The following is a 20,842-nucleotide window of genomic DNA, read 5'->3' as shown; positions in this document are numbered from 1 at the left end:
TGCCGGGTATGTTTGAATTTTTAAATGTTTTCTAAAAAAATATTCTTCATTTGATTCGTGAGATATTATGAGGAATTTAGGTCGTAGGTTGTCTTTTGTGATTCAAGGAATATAGTGTAAATTGATGTTTTTAATTTTTTATCAGCTTCACGCTGTATCCCGTACACCGCAGGGTAGGCAGAAGGAACTTAGTGTCAAGAAACTCTCCGTTCTCCACTTTAAATTGATGTTAACTGTTTTTTTTATTGAAATAGTTAAATACAATTGTAAATATAGTTTATGTTATAATCTCTCTTCTCAGCAGAGCTGTGTTCCGAACCGGTGGTAGCTTTTCATATGTTGATTCGACGATTCAAAAATGCTTACATAGTCTATTCTATAGAATATTTTAAATTTGAACCTTAAACAGCATATAGCACCCAGACAAAGTATAACAGTTATATAAAATATTTTTAATAAGTGTTTCTAATAAAGTAAAGTATTTTACGTATATATTTATTTTACACATATATATATATATGAATTTAGATAAAGTAAGGTCCGGAACTGCGCACGAGTCCTATTATAAACATAAACAGTGTTGTCACGCACTCGACAGACGGAGTTATCGATATCGCGTCCGGGTCAGCCGGTCAGATATGGGCCACGGAGTCCACAGAATACCTATACTATCGCTGGGCTCTCGGCGCGGCGACTCGGCGCCACTCGCCTTACGTAACCAGCTTCACGCGGTATCCCGCACACGGGAGGGAGGGCAGAGGGAACATAGTCTTAAAACACTACCTTCCCCACTTTCCGCCTAATTCTGCATTGCGTGTTGCCTCTACACCAGAACGAATAAATGGAAATAAAAATTTTAAAAAATATTTCATTTTCTCGAGTGGGAATCGAACCCACAACCAGTTGCGTTAACAGTCACACTTTGTCACGCTGCGCCACGACTGGCCTCACTGTCCTTACGTAATCAATTCGTATAAATATAGAGTCCATTATCGATTACAATCGTTGTATATAGTAGGAATCGTAAGTTGATGGGGATAGGTCTTAGGTTAATAAATTGGTTTGTCAGCTCCAAAATAGATGTGATAAGTGCAAAAGAAACTTTACGTGATATGTTATCTTTTATGTTTCATATGGAATACATTTTTTGCTTATATACATTATTTTGCGATATAGTATTTAAGATATTTTTTTAAAATATATTTTACATTTTAAATGTGAATGAATTATTGTTAGAAAGATTCTGTCGATCGCAAAAATAACTCTTAATAGATAGATATTACGCATACGTTAATGATGTTTTGTCTTATGTTGAAGTTGTATATAATTATAGAGAGCTTCCTAGTAAATTATTTTTAAATTCATAAATATTACTGTCGTGATGCAGGGACACAAGCGTGTCCACATTAAATATTTAATATTGTCATATCTTGGCTCTGGTGTCGAGGCAAAGTGCAACGCACAATGCTTTTAAAATTCGGCGGACAATGGGGAACGGAGTGTTTTAACACTAGGTTTTCTCTATCCACCCTGTTATGCGCAGAATACAGCGTGAAACTGATTTATTTTATTGTATAAAGATTAAATAAGAAATTTGCACATATTTTTTTTCTACAAATCTACATTATTACATAAATTAATCTATCTAAAAAAATATGCCTGTATGAATAAAAATATGAAAATAAAATTTAATCTTAATGTATATTAATTAATTTGTAATTTATAATGCATGAGAATATGCAGGACTCTGTAACAAGGAATGTCAACTTCTTTCGTGTTTTACTTATTGCATACTCATTTTAAAGTTTGTGTAACACGTTTAGAAAATAATAATTCTTGTATTTTATTAAAATATATATAACTTTGAATTCTCCTTTGGCGACATAAAAAAATTACGCGACAGAGAATAATAATAATAACTTAATGAATACAAAAATTGTTAATAAAAAGACAAAGAAATTAGTTATTTATTTACTACGTACATTTTATTAAGTATAAGGATAATTAAATGTGTTTTTGTATGTACATACATTTATTAGTTTCTATATTTAATTATAAGATATTGTTAATAGTAAGAAAAGTTCGTTTGTACAATTGATAACGTTTTATATTATTAAATTTAGATCCTTAAAATGATTTTCCTTTTCAAGATTAATATTATTCGAACGATGCTACTAAATTACAGGCTAAATGATTTTATAATAGGAATCAATAATTTTTAAAACGGTGTTTGAAATTATTTAGGGAGTACGAAATCACGAGTTTGATATCTAAAATTGGACTATTTGCATTTCTTTAATTCTACGTTTGGATTTCTTGTTTAAAAGAAGAAAAAAAAAACACAAAGTAATATTTTTTAATTTCAAAAAGGAAGAAAGCTATGAACGACTTTTTGTTTAATATTTAAAGTTCTTTTAAAAACTCACAAAAAAATCTATCTGGCTAAGATGTGAGGAAAATATTAAATATTAATACATATATTTATAACTTCGAAGATATCAAAGCAACGTCGATATCACAAAAAAGTTAGCAGCGTCTCCTGTGTTAGTCACCTCGGTAAATAACCTGGTGAACTCATTACACGTACAACAACGCTGTACTATATCAGATTGTGAGACATATCTTATTGTACATCTGTCCTTTTGGAGCGGTTGAGCACGTGATCCTCTAACTGGTTACATATGACCTAAACAAATTAGCTTAATTCTCATCAAATATGTGTACCCTACCCTAACCATATTTGAAACTATATATATTGTTAGAAATATTACCAACGGTAGAGATTTTGCAAGAACACTCACACTCATTTGCCTTTCACCGAGGACGCAAAAGACCGTGCAAAGTGGAGTAGGTTGAGTAGAAAGACAGACCCTGGTAATAGCCGGGATTAATGCCAGTAGGAAGAAGGAAGAAGACTCATACTCATTTGTCTTTCCCTATTTTATAATTATTAAATGTCAGTAGCTAATGCAAATTTCACATAATATTTCATAACTTAGTTGACAGTTTAATATGTATAATAAAATAATCACATCTAAAATATAAATGTGAAATTTGAGCCAAGTTCAATGCTGAATAATGCGTCGTTCTCTAATAATTTGATAAAATAATCGAAGGTTTATAGGAGTCTGTGCTCGTTCGGGATCTATTTCAAGCTCATTATTTGAGGTGAATTTTTAACGTACGACCTTCATTAGATTTGCAAGTTAGTCTAATTTCAGATTATATGATTATACTAGCGGCCCGCCAGCGGCTTCGCCCGCGTGGACTACGTTAGTATTAATTTCTATCTCCATGAGTACCTACGTCCTATAAGAAATTTGAGACTCCTAGCATTTGTAGTAACGAAGTTTCATACAAACTTTCAACCCCAAAAACAAACCCTTAGAAGTCGAATATTGCTAATTCCCGTCTTAGCGAGCACCTACCTCCTATCAATAACGCCTATGCAAAATTTCAGATTCCTAGCACATGTAGTGAGATTTCGTGATGAGTGAATGACCTTTCGATTTTATATATATAGATAAGAGTATATTAGATTTTCATAGCCATGCAAAATTTTGACTTGTAACATCTCAACTTAACACATAACTTGGCTTATATAATTATTCAGTTATTCTTTTGTTGGTGCAATTGAGAACGATGCATTTTATAGTATTGAAATAGATTGTCATTCCATGTCTATATTTTTTTAATAGGATGTCATTACTTTTTATATAAAAATTATTACTATTAAACATTAATACATTCCCTAAACCCAATTTAATTTAGAGAGTAGATTCCCTTTCCCAACTTTAATTTAGAGAGCTTTGATAATTTTATATATGTATAAGTTTTTTTTAACTTGGCGTGACTTAGATAGGTTCTAATAAACGTAGATAGGTTCTAAGTACTTTCTATATAGAAGTATTATTTAAAATTGCATAGAATAATTTTTAAATACGTATAATTCCTTGTAAACTTAACTAATTTAAATAAAATGTACATTTCAGATCTTCTCTAGAATGTATATGAATTTCACGTATAAAAAATGTATTGAAGATTTAATTGTAACATATCATAACATGTAATAGCGTGCATTATTTAAAAATGGGGTAGAGGCCAGTAGATGCGTAGGAGCACAAGCGTGTGACTGTGAACATGACAGGTTGTGGCTTTGATTCCCACTCGAGAACATGAAATATTTAATATTTTAATTTCTTCTCTATATCCATCGATATATAGTCGAGGCAAAGTACGCAGTAAGTTTTTTAACATGCAATCCATAATTCGGAGGAAAGTAGGGCTTAGAGTGTCTTCTCTCTCTCTTGTAAGCGTGAATCTGTAAAAAAAAAATAAAAAAAAAATATTTATAGGTATAGCGAATACAATGTACTATAACAATATTTATGTTTACGAAAACATTTGACCCAATAATAGATTGTCGACGCAGATGGCCCTAGCGGAAGCATTTTTTTTAAATCCCGAGTCAAGCCTCTATGTCTTTGTGATAAGGGTCATAAGGCTCTTTGTGATGTATACGGTGCTAGGATTTGTTGACAAATGAATGATGACAATTATATTGTGCGGTTGTGCCCATTGTACAACTGACGTCTCTATATTGTCGTCCCCTGCGGTTACAGTCGTTGGTACTAGTACGGTTAGCTTTTTTTTTTTGTATTTAAAATTATTATTAATATACTTATATTTAATATATTTTACGTGCTATTAGCTTAAAAATAATTTTTAAATTCAAATTCAAAATATTCTTTATTCAAATAGGCAATTATTATAAGCACTTTTGAATCGTCGAATGAACATATGAATAAAAAGCTACCACCGGTTCGGAAGGCAGTTCTGCTGAGAAGAGCCGGCAAGAAACTCAACAGTTGCTCTTTTCAAAATCAATGGTACAATCTATTACATTTGCTGGCAGCTATCCCGCATTACATTCAATAGACATTAATTCCATACATGCTTATACTCTAAATATTCTTGAACAGTATAATACGCTTTACTTGTTAGAATTTTTTTACAGATATTTTAAAAGATATTAAAATCGTTATAGATGTCTCAATTTCGTAATATAAACGATATTAATATTATAATATCGAAAGAACAAATCAGGAAATAATTTTTTATAATAACCACAAATCTCCCCTATAATTGTTTGATTTGCAAAGTAATGCGTTTTTCTGCTTCGGAGAGTTTAAATATCGAATCGTTTGTTATATCACAACAGTTCATCGTAGCGGGCCACATTGTTCACGCGGCTTTTGTTTCTTATATAAAATAAACCTATTGTTATAATATTTTAGCTTAACTTTAAAATGGTTTTTATAAATAAAAATAAATATATTTAAAGGTAACAGATAGATAGATAAGACTTTTACTTAATAAACATTTTTCTTATTCTATATTATCTCTATACATATATTAGTATATAATTTTGTATAGAAATAAAAATCGTATAAACCTCTTTTCTAAAATAAATAATAATTTAAAATAAAAAAAAATAACTGTTTTTTGGTTGTTTATGGTTATTTTATTTCAACAACTAACTCAGTGGGTAGTGCGTCCGTGCAGTTACGTAAACGTCTACTAGCATCAGCCAGCGGGTGTTCAGGCGTGTATAATAATTCCGGCGTAGCGCTCTCTACGAATGGGATTCCCATAGAGGTGTATTTCCTATTTCGCGTGAGAAAGTGGTAGAGGCAGGCGACGACGCCGTGGGCCGCCGGCGTCACGCTGGCCATCATTGTCCCGCCGCGGCCATTGTGCGCGCCGGGACCCTGCCGGGGCCCTGCCGGGTGTTTATTTGCAAACAGAGAGCGCGCCCCCCCGCCGCGTGACAGACCCGCAACCCCTCGCGGGTTCATATCGCGATTTGTTACCATTTAGGTAACACGATACCCCAGTTGCGTCTCTATTTCCAATTGCAAACTTCCGCATGTTTAAATTCTTTTTCTACTCTCATCTCTCTTGATTTTTATTTTTTTTTTTTATTTTTAACGTGTTATACACATCGTCTTCCGTCCATTAGAATCATCCTAAAAATGAGAAATTATACAGAAGCTTTCAATATTATCAATGTAACAATATTATAAAAAGGTAGAAACCAGTCACAGATATAAAAAATACATTTAGATAAGACTAATAGGCATTGTAAAATTGAAATGACAAATCCCATCAGGTTGCATCGACATTGGGCCGAGGCCGGTATCGTTAATAGCGATCGTTAAAGAAAGCAGGTGAAACGGAATTCGGCACTTGTGAAGTAATATATATCATAAATATTTCATCTCTATAAAACATGTCGTCTATCAAATAAATAAATAAATAATCAAATAAATTAATAAATATATAAAAATCCAAATGTCTTATTTATAGATTTATTTATTCATATGACGATAGGTTTAAAAGTTAAGAAGAACAAAGTGTTATACTGTTGTTATTTTGGCTTATAATATCGTCTTTCATATATAATAACACTATAATATTAATTAAAAAATTACTAATATTTTTATTTACATATTTGTAGGCATAAAATAAAAAATATCTCATAATTTCGCTCTCGCGCTTTGCCTCGTTTGCAAAGTGAGGAACAGAAGTGTCTTAATGGGAACGGAATAGGCTCTCCGGTTCTCTCTGCCTGCACTAACACGCGCGAGATATATGGTGAAGCTAAAAAAATTAAATAAACAAACCTTTTTTTAGTAAATAAATGTAAAAGTCATAGTCATAGGCTATAATAGTAGCGCCTGGTAAAATATTTCATCAAACAAGTAATAACTTCTTTATTTTTAATCGCGTAATTATAATCACCTTTTATCATCTTAATCGCTTAGTTTAAAGGTGTAAGGTTTATTTTAGGATAAATTACTGTTATTCTTACTTATTTCTGTTATTAAAAGCTTTTATTTAGTTATGACTTTCAAACATGTCATACACTCAAACGTAGGTATCAAATATATTATGAGACACTGCATAGATAATATTAGATAGAATATTAAGTTTTAGTATAGTAATATTTTTATAAAAATCATTTTTATTACGTTCATCTTATGGCCTCGTGTACACAAAAATTATAGAGAAAAAAATATAATAACGTTATTTAAAATATACTACTGATATAATAATATATGCAAATATAGTCAGTCGACTTTTGTATGTAAGTTCAAATGAGTAATGAAAGTACTTGAAGGTTACAACGGTAAATTTTCTAAAATATATTAAATTAACAAATTTATAATTTCATCATAGTTTTATGAGGCCAGTTAGTCCATAAAGGTGTGAATGTAACGCGACGGTCGTGGGTTCGATCCCCACTCGATGGAGTTAATTATTATTTAATTAATATTTTAATTTCTTCGCCCTAGCATTAAGTTCCGCCACTCAACACGCACGTGTAGCTCCTCTGGTGCTGCATGGGGTCGTGGGCGGCGGTGATCATCATCAGGTGACCCGAACGCTCGTTTGCCTTGTCCTTTTTCCATAAAAAAAAACACCTCGAAAAGTTCGGTGGAAAGTATGGAATGGAGTGGTTTAACACTAGTTCTCTCTACCTACCCTGCTATGTGCGGGATAAAGCGTGAAGCTGATTATTATCAAAATTATAGTTTCATCATAGTTTTATGTAAATTTCGCGCATATATTGTCGTTGATTTATGTTAGTGGTTGGTATTAAAAGCTTATAAAATTGTGCCAAAAGCTCTTAACGGATTTTATGTCTGGAATAACTTTAACAACGATGTAAATATTAGTGACCTACCATTCAAAAACCGGAACAGTAAATAGTTTTGTTTAATATTTTTTATGGAGCTTTGTGCTCAGAGTTACTATTATTCGAAAGAATGTATTTAAGCTATATTTAAAAACCTTGGTCCTTTTCGAACTAATAATACCTTAATTTATTTGAATGAAACTAAAATAATTTTATTTAAAAATCTACATATGAATAAAATTTATGATTTCTTAATAAAATAAAAAATCTTGAATTTAATTTATAAATTAATACTTCATTTTAAGCCTATTTTACCTATAATATTATTGAATACTTTTCTCATTGATATATTTAATCTACAATGCCTCAACTAAATTGATAGACTAAATGCGATGAAACTCAATTAGTATTATGTCGGAAATATATAATCACATTCATCAGTCCAAGATATCTGTGGACAAGTGGTTACTTGTAGACGTATATCAGAAGGCAACTTTAGACACTTGCTACTTGACACCGGGAGATAATTTTTGGACAAGTGATAGAATTAATCCGTAGCTAGGATTAGAAGTGTGAACACTTCATCATCATTTTTCGTGTGAAATAAAGATACCGGTTGGTAATAACGCCGCGTTTGATATCATTATTATATTTAATGAAAATATGTATGTCAATCATGTTAGTTTTGTGAATGGAGATATGTATGTGTTTTTTCTATAATAATTTCATCGTATAATATCTTTACATTATTAATTTGATAATGTAGTTGAGGTTAGAAAGTGTAGAGTACAAAGAGAAGATATCTCGAAATTTCTATAGGAACAAGAAAATAACAGGATTATAGATTTTAAAACCTAAAATCCATGCAGATAAAATTGCGGGCGACGACGAGAGTATAAAAAAGCTAAATTCTGGAGGCATTGCGTGTTGAGTATCGGAGCTCAACGCCGCGCTTTACCTCGAAACTACAGAGAAGAAATGGAAATATATATTAATTTAAATAAATATTTAATTTTCTCGATTGGAGATTGAACCTACAACCTATCATGTTTACGTTAACCACACTTTATGCCTCTCATCTTTAAATCTTTGCCTATGAATGCAACATTTTTTTTTTAATTTCTTAATGAATTAATAGAGACAGGCAGGCTGTCATAAAGACTGCGGATCATACCGATTTTCCGAACCATTGGCTCTTGGATAAGGAAAAAGTTAGAATCGAATAAAAAAAAATAAAACACACACCGTCTGTTAAGCAGAGAATTGTGTATAAATAGCAATAACTATTGATTGAGTAATAACAATTGTACGTCGGTCGAGCGCACCACGTGTAATGAGAGGGGTTATTAACGACTGTTCAACTAGAAACTTACTACTTCACTCTACTATAAAATATGTTTGTGATTTCTTCTTGTAAGTAAACATTTTTATACTAAAATCATTATTTCAACTTTTATTTCTATCTACCCTGTTATATGCGGGATAGATAGAGAGAACGTAGTGTTAAGACACACCGTTGCCCATTTTCAGCCGAATTTTTGAGGCATTGCTTGTTGAGTATGAAAATGAAAAGTAATAAAAAAGCTTTTAATAATCATTCATTTTCCTGAGTAAGAATGGAACCCACAGCCGTTTACACTCTCACGCTTATGCCACTTCGCCAGAACGGACTCAACTACTTTAACTTGCCGCATTAAAATCAAATAAAACCTAGCCTCGTTATCGGTAAAATTGGTATTTTGAGTAAGAATATTCAGTAGTTTTTTACAATTGACGCAACGCAGGCTTATAAATATTTAAAAACAAAAATTTTGGGCATTACAATTAAAAGTCAATACAAAAATAAAATATTCAATTCCATTGGTATTTTGTTTTGTATTCGACTATAATAATGAACAACAGCACTTGTTTTACTATCGAGTATTCGAAACAATAACTTGACTGACATGTTATTTAAAAAGTATACGGAAAATTGTGTAATTACGAGGGAAAGTTTTTTTTTGTAAAGTACTGAGGTCGTAGCCATCGGTTAATATGCACATTTTAATGCAACAGCCTTTTATCAATTTATGAACGAACGAGTTCTTTTTATCATTAAAAATAAATAAGAATTAAAAGAGAACTGTTAAATTTCATACATTTAAATGAAGTAAAGTATTAAATTAAATTTATCACATATATGTTTACAAAATTTACACACGAGGCACGTGACTCCAGATGAGTAGCTTCCAGAGTTCAGCGAAAAGTGGGAAGCGGAATCTCTCAACCCTACGGGAGTCAGCTGAAAAAAAAATTTATGAAATATATATAAAACACTATTTATATATTATCCGAATTGAGAATGACTGTATGCTATGAGTCAAAACGAAGAATGATAGTAAAAATCATTTACATGTAAACAACTGAACAAGATAATTTATGATAAACGTTCATTTAAATGATATTTTTCCAAGATTTTCTAGATCTTGAAAAATGCGTAGGAATATTTACGAAACGTCTCTCCCGTCGACCAAATTGGACGACGGTGGGCGATATTATCTACGCACGTTACGATAAGGAACGTATGCACAATAGACTTACCATATAGCTACTTTTAAACCATTTGTATTCATATGAAACCATCAATTTGCCTAAAAATTGTTGTTTTGACCAAAATTTCTACATTTACACAAAATTAGAACGTGATTTGTGGCTATATTTTGCAAAACGATTTCTAGTATTTATTAGTTTGTCACTGTTTAAAGTGCTAATGGAACGAGGTTCGAATTTTTCGCACGTTATTATTCTTAGAAAAGATTTAATTAAAATATCGTAACAAATTAATAAGTGATGACTATAAACATATATATATATATATATATATATATATATATATATATATATATATATACTATAAACATATATATAACGTGCGAAAAATTCGAACCTCGTTCCATTAGCACTTTAAACAGTGACAAACTAATAAATACTATAATATATATATAATTACAAAATACGTTTTCCCTATTTATAAAATTTTACTTGTAACATTAAAAATTCTGTAGATCACCTAGTAAGGTAAGCAATTTATTTTAATTTGACCAAGCGATGTTTAAAATTATGGTCCTAAGAATAAATCAGTTGCCACTTTCAAGCTTAGGGAAGTCGGCCTACCGTAATTGCCCTACACTATGGTTCTCAGAAGCTCTATCTGTAGCCACTCAGCTATCAATCACTTTTTAGTATTTTTGTACGTATCTACTTATTAGACAACGAAGAAAAAAAAGTTTCGAAAAAAATTATAATGATAATGAGATATATAAATAAGCATTTAAAACTACATTACCATTTATTTAATATAAAAGGAATTTAATTCTTGTTGGTGAATTAATGTTTTTTGCTCTACCTATATAAGGCTAACCTTTAGTATATATGAGTACCTAGTAATTTTAATTATTTTAGTTTTTTCCCCCCTTAAATATAAGCGTACCTAATAAAAGTTAAGCAAATTCATTATTAATAACCCATAAGGGAATGTGCTGTAGTCGCACAATTAATTTGGATAAAATAAATAGGTAACGACAAAACGTTATTCAGGTTATGTGAATGTAAATTAAACATATAAATAAATAACGACATATTCCACAATTTAAAAATACTTTTCTTTCTCATCGTCTTTATTATACAAACAAGAAAATAATTAAGAGCCGGTATAATATTATTATTTGCTTCACTTTAAAAGTTTCAAGAGTTTTTATTTATATAAATATTTCAAAACTATATTGGGAACTAGTAATATTTTTAACTGATAAACTTAACCATTTCTTATTTAATCTTGCTTAAGGCATTAATACTTTATTCATAGGAGGAAGGCGTTTCGGGCAATTGACGACCAGCTCTGGAACGGCTGTTGAGCGAGGGCATAACCTCAAATGTTCAGTGTTAATTAATGGTGGCATCGCCATCTATCGGTGACACCCTATCAATCTTGCATGCGACACCGTACCGGCTCTCATTTGTCGGGATATTTTCAGACATATAAGAGACGAATATTTTTAGATTTGAAAATCTCGACTAAATATACCGTAATTTGTAAAATGACTTATGCATAAGCCTCGAAGGTTTACACATCTCGCGTAATAAATTCTACTTTAACACCACACCTTTCTACAGGATATAAAGTTTAATGGTGCTATTGTAGTCGTTATTAACTTGTTAACAAGTAAAAGCTATGCCTAGACGATAATGATGTGCCTCAGATCAAAGCGCACGAACATGTGCAATGTTCCTATGAACATATTTCTATTATATGCTGCGTGAGAATAATATGTAATGTTCCTGTTGAACATAAAAATTGATTCAGTACTTAAAATTTCATATAAATTTTTCGTAATTAGTAACGTCGAGTGTCCTGTGCTTGTCGTATAATTTTTATACTGTAAATTCTATATAAATTTATTAAGTCTTATTTCCTTTAGTTAGAGACTGAATTATTATTATTGATGGAGTTGTCCTTCCCTGCTTTGTATTCTTAGAGTGTAAGTCGCTGGTAGATGATTGGTTATTGCGGAGACGTACCACATTTACTCTTTTTGCCTTATGCCTTAACGAATGGGAAAAATTATAGTCTTTTAATAACACGCTCGTTTCTTTTAATAGATTGACATATTTTAAAATTTATGGATACACTTCAATTAACCATTAAAACTTAAAAAAAGTTGGTATTTACTTACTGTAATTTAAATCTAGTAGACGCTTGTGTCTAACATATAGGCGTTCATTATCGTTGAAATAATAATAGTTTTATTTTTAATTTAATTTTACATTTTCCTAGTTTCAAAGATATTCTTAATAAAAATATCTTTGAAGCTAGGAAAATGTAAAACGCATCAATTATAAGTGTAATGAATTCTGTTGCTTGACATATACTTTATGTGGATATTATGCTTATATGTTTTTTATATATGTCTAAGAAAATATTTTGTTTTGTTCTGTTTTATTAAATAATTTAATTGTATATATGATATTTTATATAAACGATCACCTGTTGACTAAAATATTCCATCAACGTATTTGTTGAAATGTCACTGTGAGTGGAATAATAAATAGTGTATTATCGTATATCGTACGTAATCCCTGTACCTGTGGTCTCTACATTTTTACTCCATTAAAACATAAATGTGAAATGAGAGCCAAGTTCAATATTGAAAAGTACGTCTTTCTTGATTTCACTGACAAAGAAATCGATTTCTATATATGTGCCAAGTTCTGTACTCACTCGGTAAGCTCTAGATTTTAGTTGAGATTTTTTTACATACACGTTATATTACGTTAATCTACTTCCTGTTTTTGGATGTAATGTAAATAATAAATATCCATGTTGACACGTTACAAGTTTTTTGAACTTGGTTGGATAAACTGCCGCGTGTCTAGATTTTCTTTTCATAATTGAATTAATTGACTGTGTATTTATATATACATACTTTTGTTGCTAAAATATTGAATTTAAAATGTCGTCGTCAGGATTAAATTTTAAGGATCATTTAGGATCCATCTAGGATATATACTTTTATTAAATATTTTTAATTATTTTAAATAAATTTATAGTGTAAGTTTTAATTTTAAAGTAAATTATTATGAAAAAATTATATACACAAAATATCCTTAAATGCTAAAAACTAATAGCTAAAAATAATAAAACTAAATTTGAGAATATTTTAAATTTTAACTTTACTGTCAAGTTAGTTCATTTAAAAAACAAAGTAAAACCTAATAGGCATATCAACGGTATCGAGAAACCAATAGTTATTGCGATTATTGCCGGTGAATAGCTGTATTATATTCGTGAGCCGTGAAACATTATTAACAAATAAAGCTTGCCGCTCGCCATTGTTAGCGGCAGTGTGTCAAATCAAAGTTTCTTGCATGAAACGCGCTGAACGTCCTACGGTACCGATAAGGGTTTTATTTTAAAGTTTTCGGTTTCAGATACTAAATTTTTTAATATCATGCTCGTTAGCGACGTCTATGGGATCGAGTGGAATTGAAATAAAACTTTGTAGGTAATAGCTAAAGTCGAGGCCGTCGTGGCGCAGCGGCACAAGTGTGTGACTGTAACGCGACGGTAGTGGGTTCGATCCCCATTTATTTACACTTATATTTCCATTTCTTCGCTCTAGTGTCGAGGCAAAACGGCGTTGAGTTCTGCCTTTCAACACACAATGCCTTCAGTATTCGGCAGAAAGTGGAGAACGGAGTGGTTTTTCACTAGATTCCCTCTGCGTACTCTGCTGTGTGCGGTATACGATGGATATTAGAGAAAATTTTATTACACAGTGAAGTACTGCGATAACTTCTTCCTTACATCTTTATTAAAACTTACACTAAACTTTCTAAATTTGGACAAAAAAACCATTTTGAGAGTGAAAAAGAAATCAATTTTCACTTCATTTTCAATATTAATATTCATATCTTACTGTAAGTCAACATTAACTTTTCAATGATGAGTTTGACCTTACATTTTTTTTTATTAAAATAATTATATCTCATCTTGTATTTACTTTTACATTCAAAATCTAATTATTAATTATTTAGTGAGATAATTTTCATAAGAATAGTTAACGATAGCCATCAGGTAACACATAGGTAACTCTTAGCACTCAGTCGAGTCTAGGCGCGCTAGATGCGCTGGTGGCGGCGATAGCATCGCTCGTGACCGCTGACCACGACTGTTCCTTCGTTTCGACGGCTTCATTTTACCCGAGGCTTCAGTAATTTTTAATTCAAGGATTCAATTTTCAATGTCCTAAAATATTATAACATAATATTCAAAAGCGAGGCGAGTCGTGGCCTGGCGACAGGTTGTGGATTCGATCCCACTCGGAGAAGTGAAATATTTAATATTTTCATACTTTAGATCTGGTGTCGGGGCAAAACGCGGTGTTGAGTTCCGCCACTCAACACTCAACACGAACTCGTTAAAAATGGGGAATGGAGTGTCTTAACACTATGTTCCCTCTGCCTACCCTGCTGTCTGCGGGATACAGCGTGAAGATGATTTTTTTAATTTAAAAGTGAATAATGATGTAATTTTGTATCATATGTTTATCATACAATTTGTTAAAATATAAACATTACAATAATTAATATTAATTATTTGATTTATATAAGATACATGTGCATTTATATATATAAAATTAGCAAATATACTTAAACGACTTTCAATCAATGGAATGAAAAAGTACCATATTTTAAATAATCGCTAATCATTAAATAGTTAATTTTCTCAATTAAAGTTTGATTCTGTTTAAGTTCTTTCAACTTTGTTTTAAATATATAAAATAATGCAGGGTCGTTTGATCGAGATAGGAGTGAATCGTGGAATCGAGACCACACGGAGATGTCTCACTCGGGAGTCGAACTCGCTATCTGGAATCTTGACCCCTTACCGGTTTTAATTATCTAACTAGAATTTGTTTGAAACTTATGTTTGTCTTATGTAGAGACAGATTCTTAATTGTATACAATTCTCCCGTAGGTATTATTTTTAATTATTTAAAAAAATAAATTAAAAATATTGATTGACCAGTGGCGCAAATGGAAAAAGTGTGAGTTTCAACGCGACTGGTTGTGGGTTCGATCCCCACTCGGAGAAGTGTAATATTTAATATTTTCCTACTTTCGATCTGGTGTGGGGGCAAAACGCGGCGTTGAGTTCCACCACTCAACACTTAACACGAACTCGGCAAAAATGGGGAAACGGAGTGTCTTAACATTAGGTTCCCTCTGCCTACCCTGCTGTCTGCGGGATACAGCGTGAAGATGATTTTTTTTATTTAAAAGCGAATAATGATGTAATTTTGTATCATATGTCTTCCGTAGGTATTATTTTTAATTATTTAAAAAAATAAATTAAAAATATTGATTGACCAGTGGCGCAAATGGAAAAAGTGTGACTTTAAACGCAACTGGTTGTGGGTTCGATCCCCACTCGGAGAAGTGTAATATTTAATATTTTCCTACTTTCGATCTGGTGTCGGGGCAAAACGCGGCGTTGAGTTCCACCACTCAACACTTAACACGAACTCGGCAAAAATGGGGAAACGGAGTGTCTTAACATTAGGTTCCCTCTGCCTACCCTGCTGTCTGCGGGATACAGCGTGAAGATGATTTTTTTTATTTAAAAGCGAATAATGATGTAATTTTGTATCATATGTCTTCCGTAGGTATTATTTTTAATTATTTAAAAAAATAAATTAAAAATATTGATTGACCAGTGGCGCAAATGGAAAAAGTGTGACTTTAAACGCAACTGGTTGTGGGTTCGATCCCCACTCGGAGAAGTGTAATATTTAATATTTTCCTACTTTCGATCTGGTGTCGGGGCAAAACGCGGCGTTGAGTTCCACCACTCAACACTTAACACGAACTCGGCAAAAATGGGGAAACGGAGTGTCTTAACATTAGGTTCCCTCTGCCTACCCTGCTGTCTGCGGGATACAGCGTGAAGATGATTTTTTTTATTTAAAAGCGAATAATGATGTAATTTTGTATCATATGTCTTCCGTAGGTATTATTTTTAATTATTTAAAAAAATAAATTAAAAATATTGATTGACCAGTGGCGCAAATGGAAAAAGTGTGACTTTAAACGCAACTGGTTGTGGGTTCGATCCCCACTCGGAGAAGTGTAATATTTAATATTTTCCTACTTTCGATCTGGTGTCGGGGCAAAACGCGGCGTTGAGTTCCACCACTCAACACTTAACACGAACTCGGCAAAAATGGGGAAACGGAGTGTCTTAACATTAGATTCCCTCTGCCTACCCTGCTGTCTGCGGGATACAGCGTGAAGATGATTTTTTTTATTTAAAAGCGAATAATGATGTAATTTTGTATCATATGTCTTCCGTAGGTATTATTTTTAATTATTTAAAAAAATAAATTAAAAATATTGATTGACCAGTGGCGCAAATGGAAAAAGTGTGAGTTTAAACGCGACTGGTTGTGGGTTCGATCCCCACTCGAGGAAATTATATATTTATTTAAATTTATATTTCTATTTCTTCGCTCTGGTGTTGCTCGCTTATCCTGCTGGGTGCGGGATACAGCGTGAAGTTGATTTATTTTCATTACTTTTAATTTAAAATATTACTTTTATCAACAACATTACCGAAAGAAAAATTCAAATTGATTATTTCACCTTTCCAAATGTAGATAATGTGGATTAAAAATAAAAATTACAACACCTGCCTATAGGTAAATGTTATTTAAAATAATGTTACCCGGTCGTTGACTTCTACTGTATGTGTAATTGTTTTTTTTATGACCTTATGTTGTTATTGCTGCATTTAAACAATTTTTTTTCGGCCTTTTAATGTAAATAAATTGCTATGATAATTGAAAACAAGAAGCTAATGGAATAAAAATAGATAAATGCATTTATTAAGTTTATATAAATTATGTGGATTTATATTTTGTGGTCAGTTATAGTGCAGTGGTAACTCGATAGGTTGTGGGTTCGATTTCTAATGGAAGAAATTTATTTAAGAAATATATTAATCCTGTTAGCTTTAGAATAGCGCACTAAAATCTTTGATAGTTCTCCAGCACTGTTAAAACCTGAACTAATACTAATTTGTTATTATACGATAAAGCTATCGGATCTAAACTATAATATTAATATATCTATAGAATAATATGTGAAGCACCTAGTCTTTAGATGGCAAGATCAAATAAAAATATAACTACTTACAAATAATTAAGAGTTTTATTCAAAACCTTAAAGCCCATTTTTTTAGTATTAGCTAGTGTCCAAATTAGACATTAGTCCGATATAAACCTGAATTTCACTATTTGAGATATATATTAAGATATTTCGACGTATATAATATAGACTCACTACTATGGATACAGCGAGATATCTAAGTTCTAAATATCTACTTACTACTTGACGCCGTTAAGACGATAATACCTTTAAATATTTAGATTTTTATATATATTTAAATATTCACACTTTTATAATTTAATATCTATATTTTTCTCAGGTTATACGGTTCTAAGCGATGCGCAAGATGTAACACGCCCATCTCTGCGTCGGAGCTGGTGATGAGGGCGCGAGACCTCGTGTTCCATGTCCACTGCTTCTCCTGTGCTCTATGCAGTGCAAGGCTGACGAAGGGCGATACGTTTGGCATTAGAGACTCAGCTGTGTATTGCAGGTAGGACTCTCTCTCTTACATTTTAACAAAATTTAAAAATGTATGTTTGTTATATAATTGTTTACAAAGTTATAATTAAAAAGTGTTCTGACATGTAGAGTTATGTTTTTAAAAAAGTCACATGTTGCAGGCTACATTATGAAACCATGCCGGACTATGGTCCCCATATGGCAGTTCCAGGGCCACCGCAGATGTGTCCAGGGCCGTACCCCGGGCCTCCGCCTGGCTCTCACTATCCACCATACCCGTCACCCGAGTTCACGAGAGTAGAACACGATGTTCTTAAAGGCCCTTTCTTTAACGGGGCAACAGCACCTCCTCCCCGACAAAAAGGTCGCCCTAGAAAAAAGAAACCGAAAGATCAAGACATCATGACAGCCAACCTTGGTGAGTTGCTACAAAATCGAATATATCACATGCCCATGCGAATTTAGAATAATTTACTTTCTTTTTCTGTGCATAATATATCAATAAAAACAATTTAATATATACATATAATATACATAAGCATAATAATATGTCGTATGTGAGAATTCCGAGTTCCATTTTGTTGACAAAACGGTTACATTTTTATTAACACATTAAAGTCAAAACTGCACTTACCTCTAGAGATTAGGTATCGGAGGCGACTTCCCGTGTAGGAGTTTTATAAAAAGACGACATTTCGCCTTTTTCGAGATATCGGAACCAGTATTATTATCTGGCATATTCGGTCAACCGACTGCATGCGATGAGGGCTCAGTATAAAGAACCGAGTGTTTTTTTATCTGCCTATAATAAAATGGTTATTTTAAATACCAGGGGAAGTTAAATTCTATTGCTAAAAAAAATTCATAAAAATATTACATAATTATTAGAAATATATTCGTAATATGTAAATAAATAATAGTAAGCGAGTATTACTATGTAAAATTTTTAACATTATAAATATAGGAACGTATAAAAAGCATAGTAGACAATGGTGAAATAAATGAAGTTAGTTTTAATACCATGAACAGGTCTCGTCGTCGAGGCCCGAGGCCCGAGGCCCGAGGCGCTCGCGTGCCCGCTGTAATCTGAAGTTCATCATACTCGCCGCATTTCAATGAACCGACCGTCTTAAATAAGTGATTTAAATATTAGTTTTTAATAATTATTTCGTTTTCGTAGATTATAAGAGGCCGTCGTAGTGCAGAGGCACAAGGGAGTGACTGTAACGCGGTGGTAATGTGTTCGATCCACACTTGGGGGATGAATTATTAATATTTTCATTTCTTCGCTTTGCTACCAAGGCAAAACAATACCTTAAAAAATCGGCGGAAAGTAAATCAGTGTTCCCTCTGCCACTGCAACACTAGGTTCCCTCTGCCTATCCTGCTGTGTGGGATAGGCAGAGGGAACCTAGTGCGGGTTACAGCGTGAAGCTATAGACAATAAATAAGAATTAAATTTTAAAAGTAAATTATAATCAGCAACAATTATCTAAATTACACCATTTAGTCAAACGAGGTTATCGTTTGTATTTCACTTAATGTCATTACAATTATATTTTGTGGACATTGTAATGTTTTTTTTAATTTATTTTATGTCAACTTTGTCATTTCTTTGCTCTCTTTTCTAAAATATAAAGTGGCATATAAGAAATAAGAATTTAATTATTGATTAAATACAGACTTTTCAATTTACCTATATTATGCCCCTACATATAATTTAAATCTTAATCTGCTTAATCTTAATCTTATTTATTTCTACACAAGCTTAATTTTTATGAACTCTATAACTAAAATAAATAATTTAGAAAATAATTGTGAATATCTAAAATATTAAAAAATATATATATATTATCAATACAAATGATATCTTATATGAAATGAATAAATAAATCCTAGTATACCTGTACATTGTTGTAAAAGTTTAACTATTCAGTTTCATTATTCCAATTTGCTTAATATACTGTAATAAAATTTAATGCAGTAAAATCTATATATGATATTTTTAATTAGCTTAGTATAAATTATTTATGTATATTAATTACTTGCCAATTTAATTATTTACATATTTTGCACTGGAACAGACATAAGGAAATTATTCTGTAGATAATTATGAAGACAATTAAAACAACATTTTTTTATTATCACAAAAATAAATAAACACAGATTATAATCGAAACAAGTCAATATTTACAAGTCAATAAACACGAATATACTAGAATATGGAGAAATTATTTTTAAAGAGAGAATCTCTTTCATATTATAAATACCTCTTCATACACCCATTTGATTATAGAGCAATAAACTACCATGCCAAATATTTACTTACTATTATTAATCAGAATGAATTACATTAAATAATATCTAGCTTATACAAGAAACCAATATTTAATACTGCACTTTTTTACATCGTATTTCTACGAGGATACTCTTCAAAGCTTAATTGAACAGGTAGGATTAAAATAAGAATTAAATGTGAAAAGCTTAATAATTTATATTGTTATAATTTTTTCTTTTATTATTTATGATTAAATATAACTAAGATGTACATACATATATATTACATAAAATAAAATACAACTTCACGCTGTACCACGCACACAGCAGGGTAGGCAGAGGTAACCTAGTGTTAAGACACTACGTTCTCAACTTTCCGCCGATTTTTGGAGGCATTGCGGGTTGAGGGGAGAGCTCAAAGAAGAAATTAAAATATTTCATTTCAGACATACATACATTATTATATACGATTTTTTTCAATGTTTAAGTATTCTAATATATCATGAAATACATACTTGCATGATACATGTAAGCGTATCTTATTACATAAACGTATAATAGATTTTAATATCCCAGGAGGGTGCGCCACCCCAAGCGAGACGAGATTGAAACATGAGGTCTTTCCCCGGTACTAGTACCTCGCCTATAAATATTGGTTCCGGATTATACTGTTTTTTTTTTTTATGATACAAATAT

General features: G+C 31.7%; 1 protein-coding gene across 3 annotated transcripts in view; it reads left to right on the top strand.

Moving 5' to 3' along the window:
* The window catches only part of LOC146527093 (protein apterous-like), a 54,325-nt gene that overhangs the window by 15,896 nt on the left and 17,587 nt on the right, over positions 1-20,842 (top strand). For all 3 annotated transcript variants that reach the window (XM_085206031.1, XM_085206030.1, XM_085206029.1), the window contains exons 3-4: positions 17,727-17,900; positions 18,031-18,287. In XM_085206031.1, the coding sequence (XP_085062157.1) occupies positions 17,727-17,900; positions 18,031-18,287 (431 nt within the window). The remainder of the gene's footprint in view (positions 1-17,726; positions 17,901-18,030; positions 18,288-20,842) is intronic.

The sequence above is a fragment of the Heliconius melpomene genome, chromosome 21 (genome assembly GCF_056956725.1).
Source record: "Heliconius melpomene rosina isolate 202511_hmr_F chromosome 21, ASM5695672v1, whole genome shotgun sequence".
NCBI lineage: Eukaryota > Metazoa > Arthropoda > Insecta > Lepidoptera > Nymphalidae > Heliconius > Heliconius melpomene.
The sequence above is the reverse complement of the archived record's forward strand: the minus strand, read 5'-3'. Positions and strand labels throughout refer to the sequence as shown.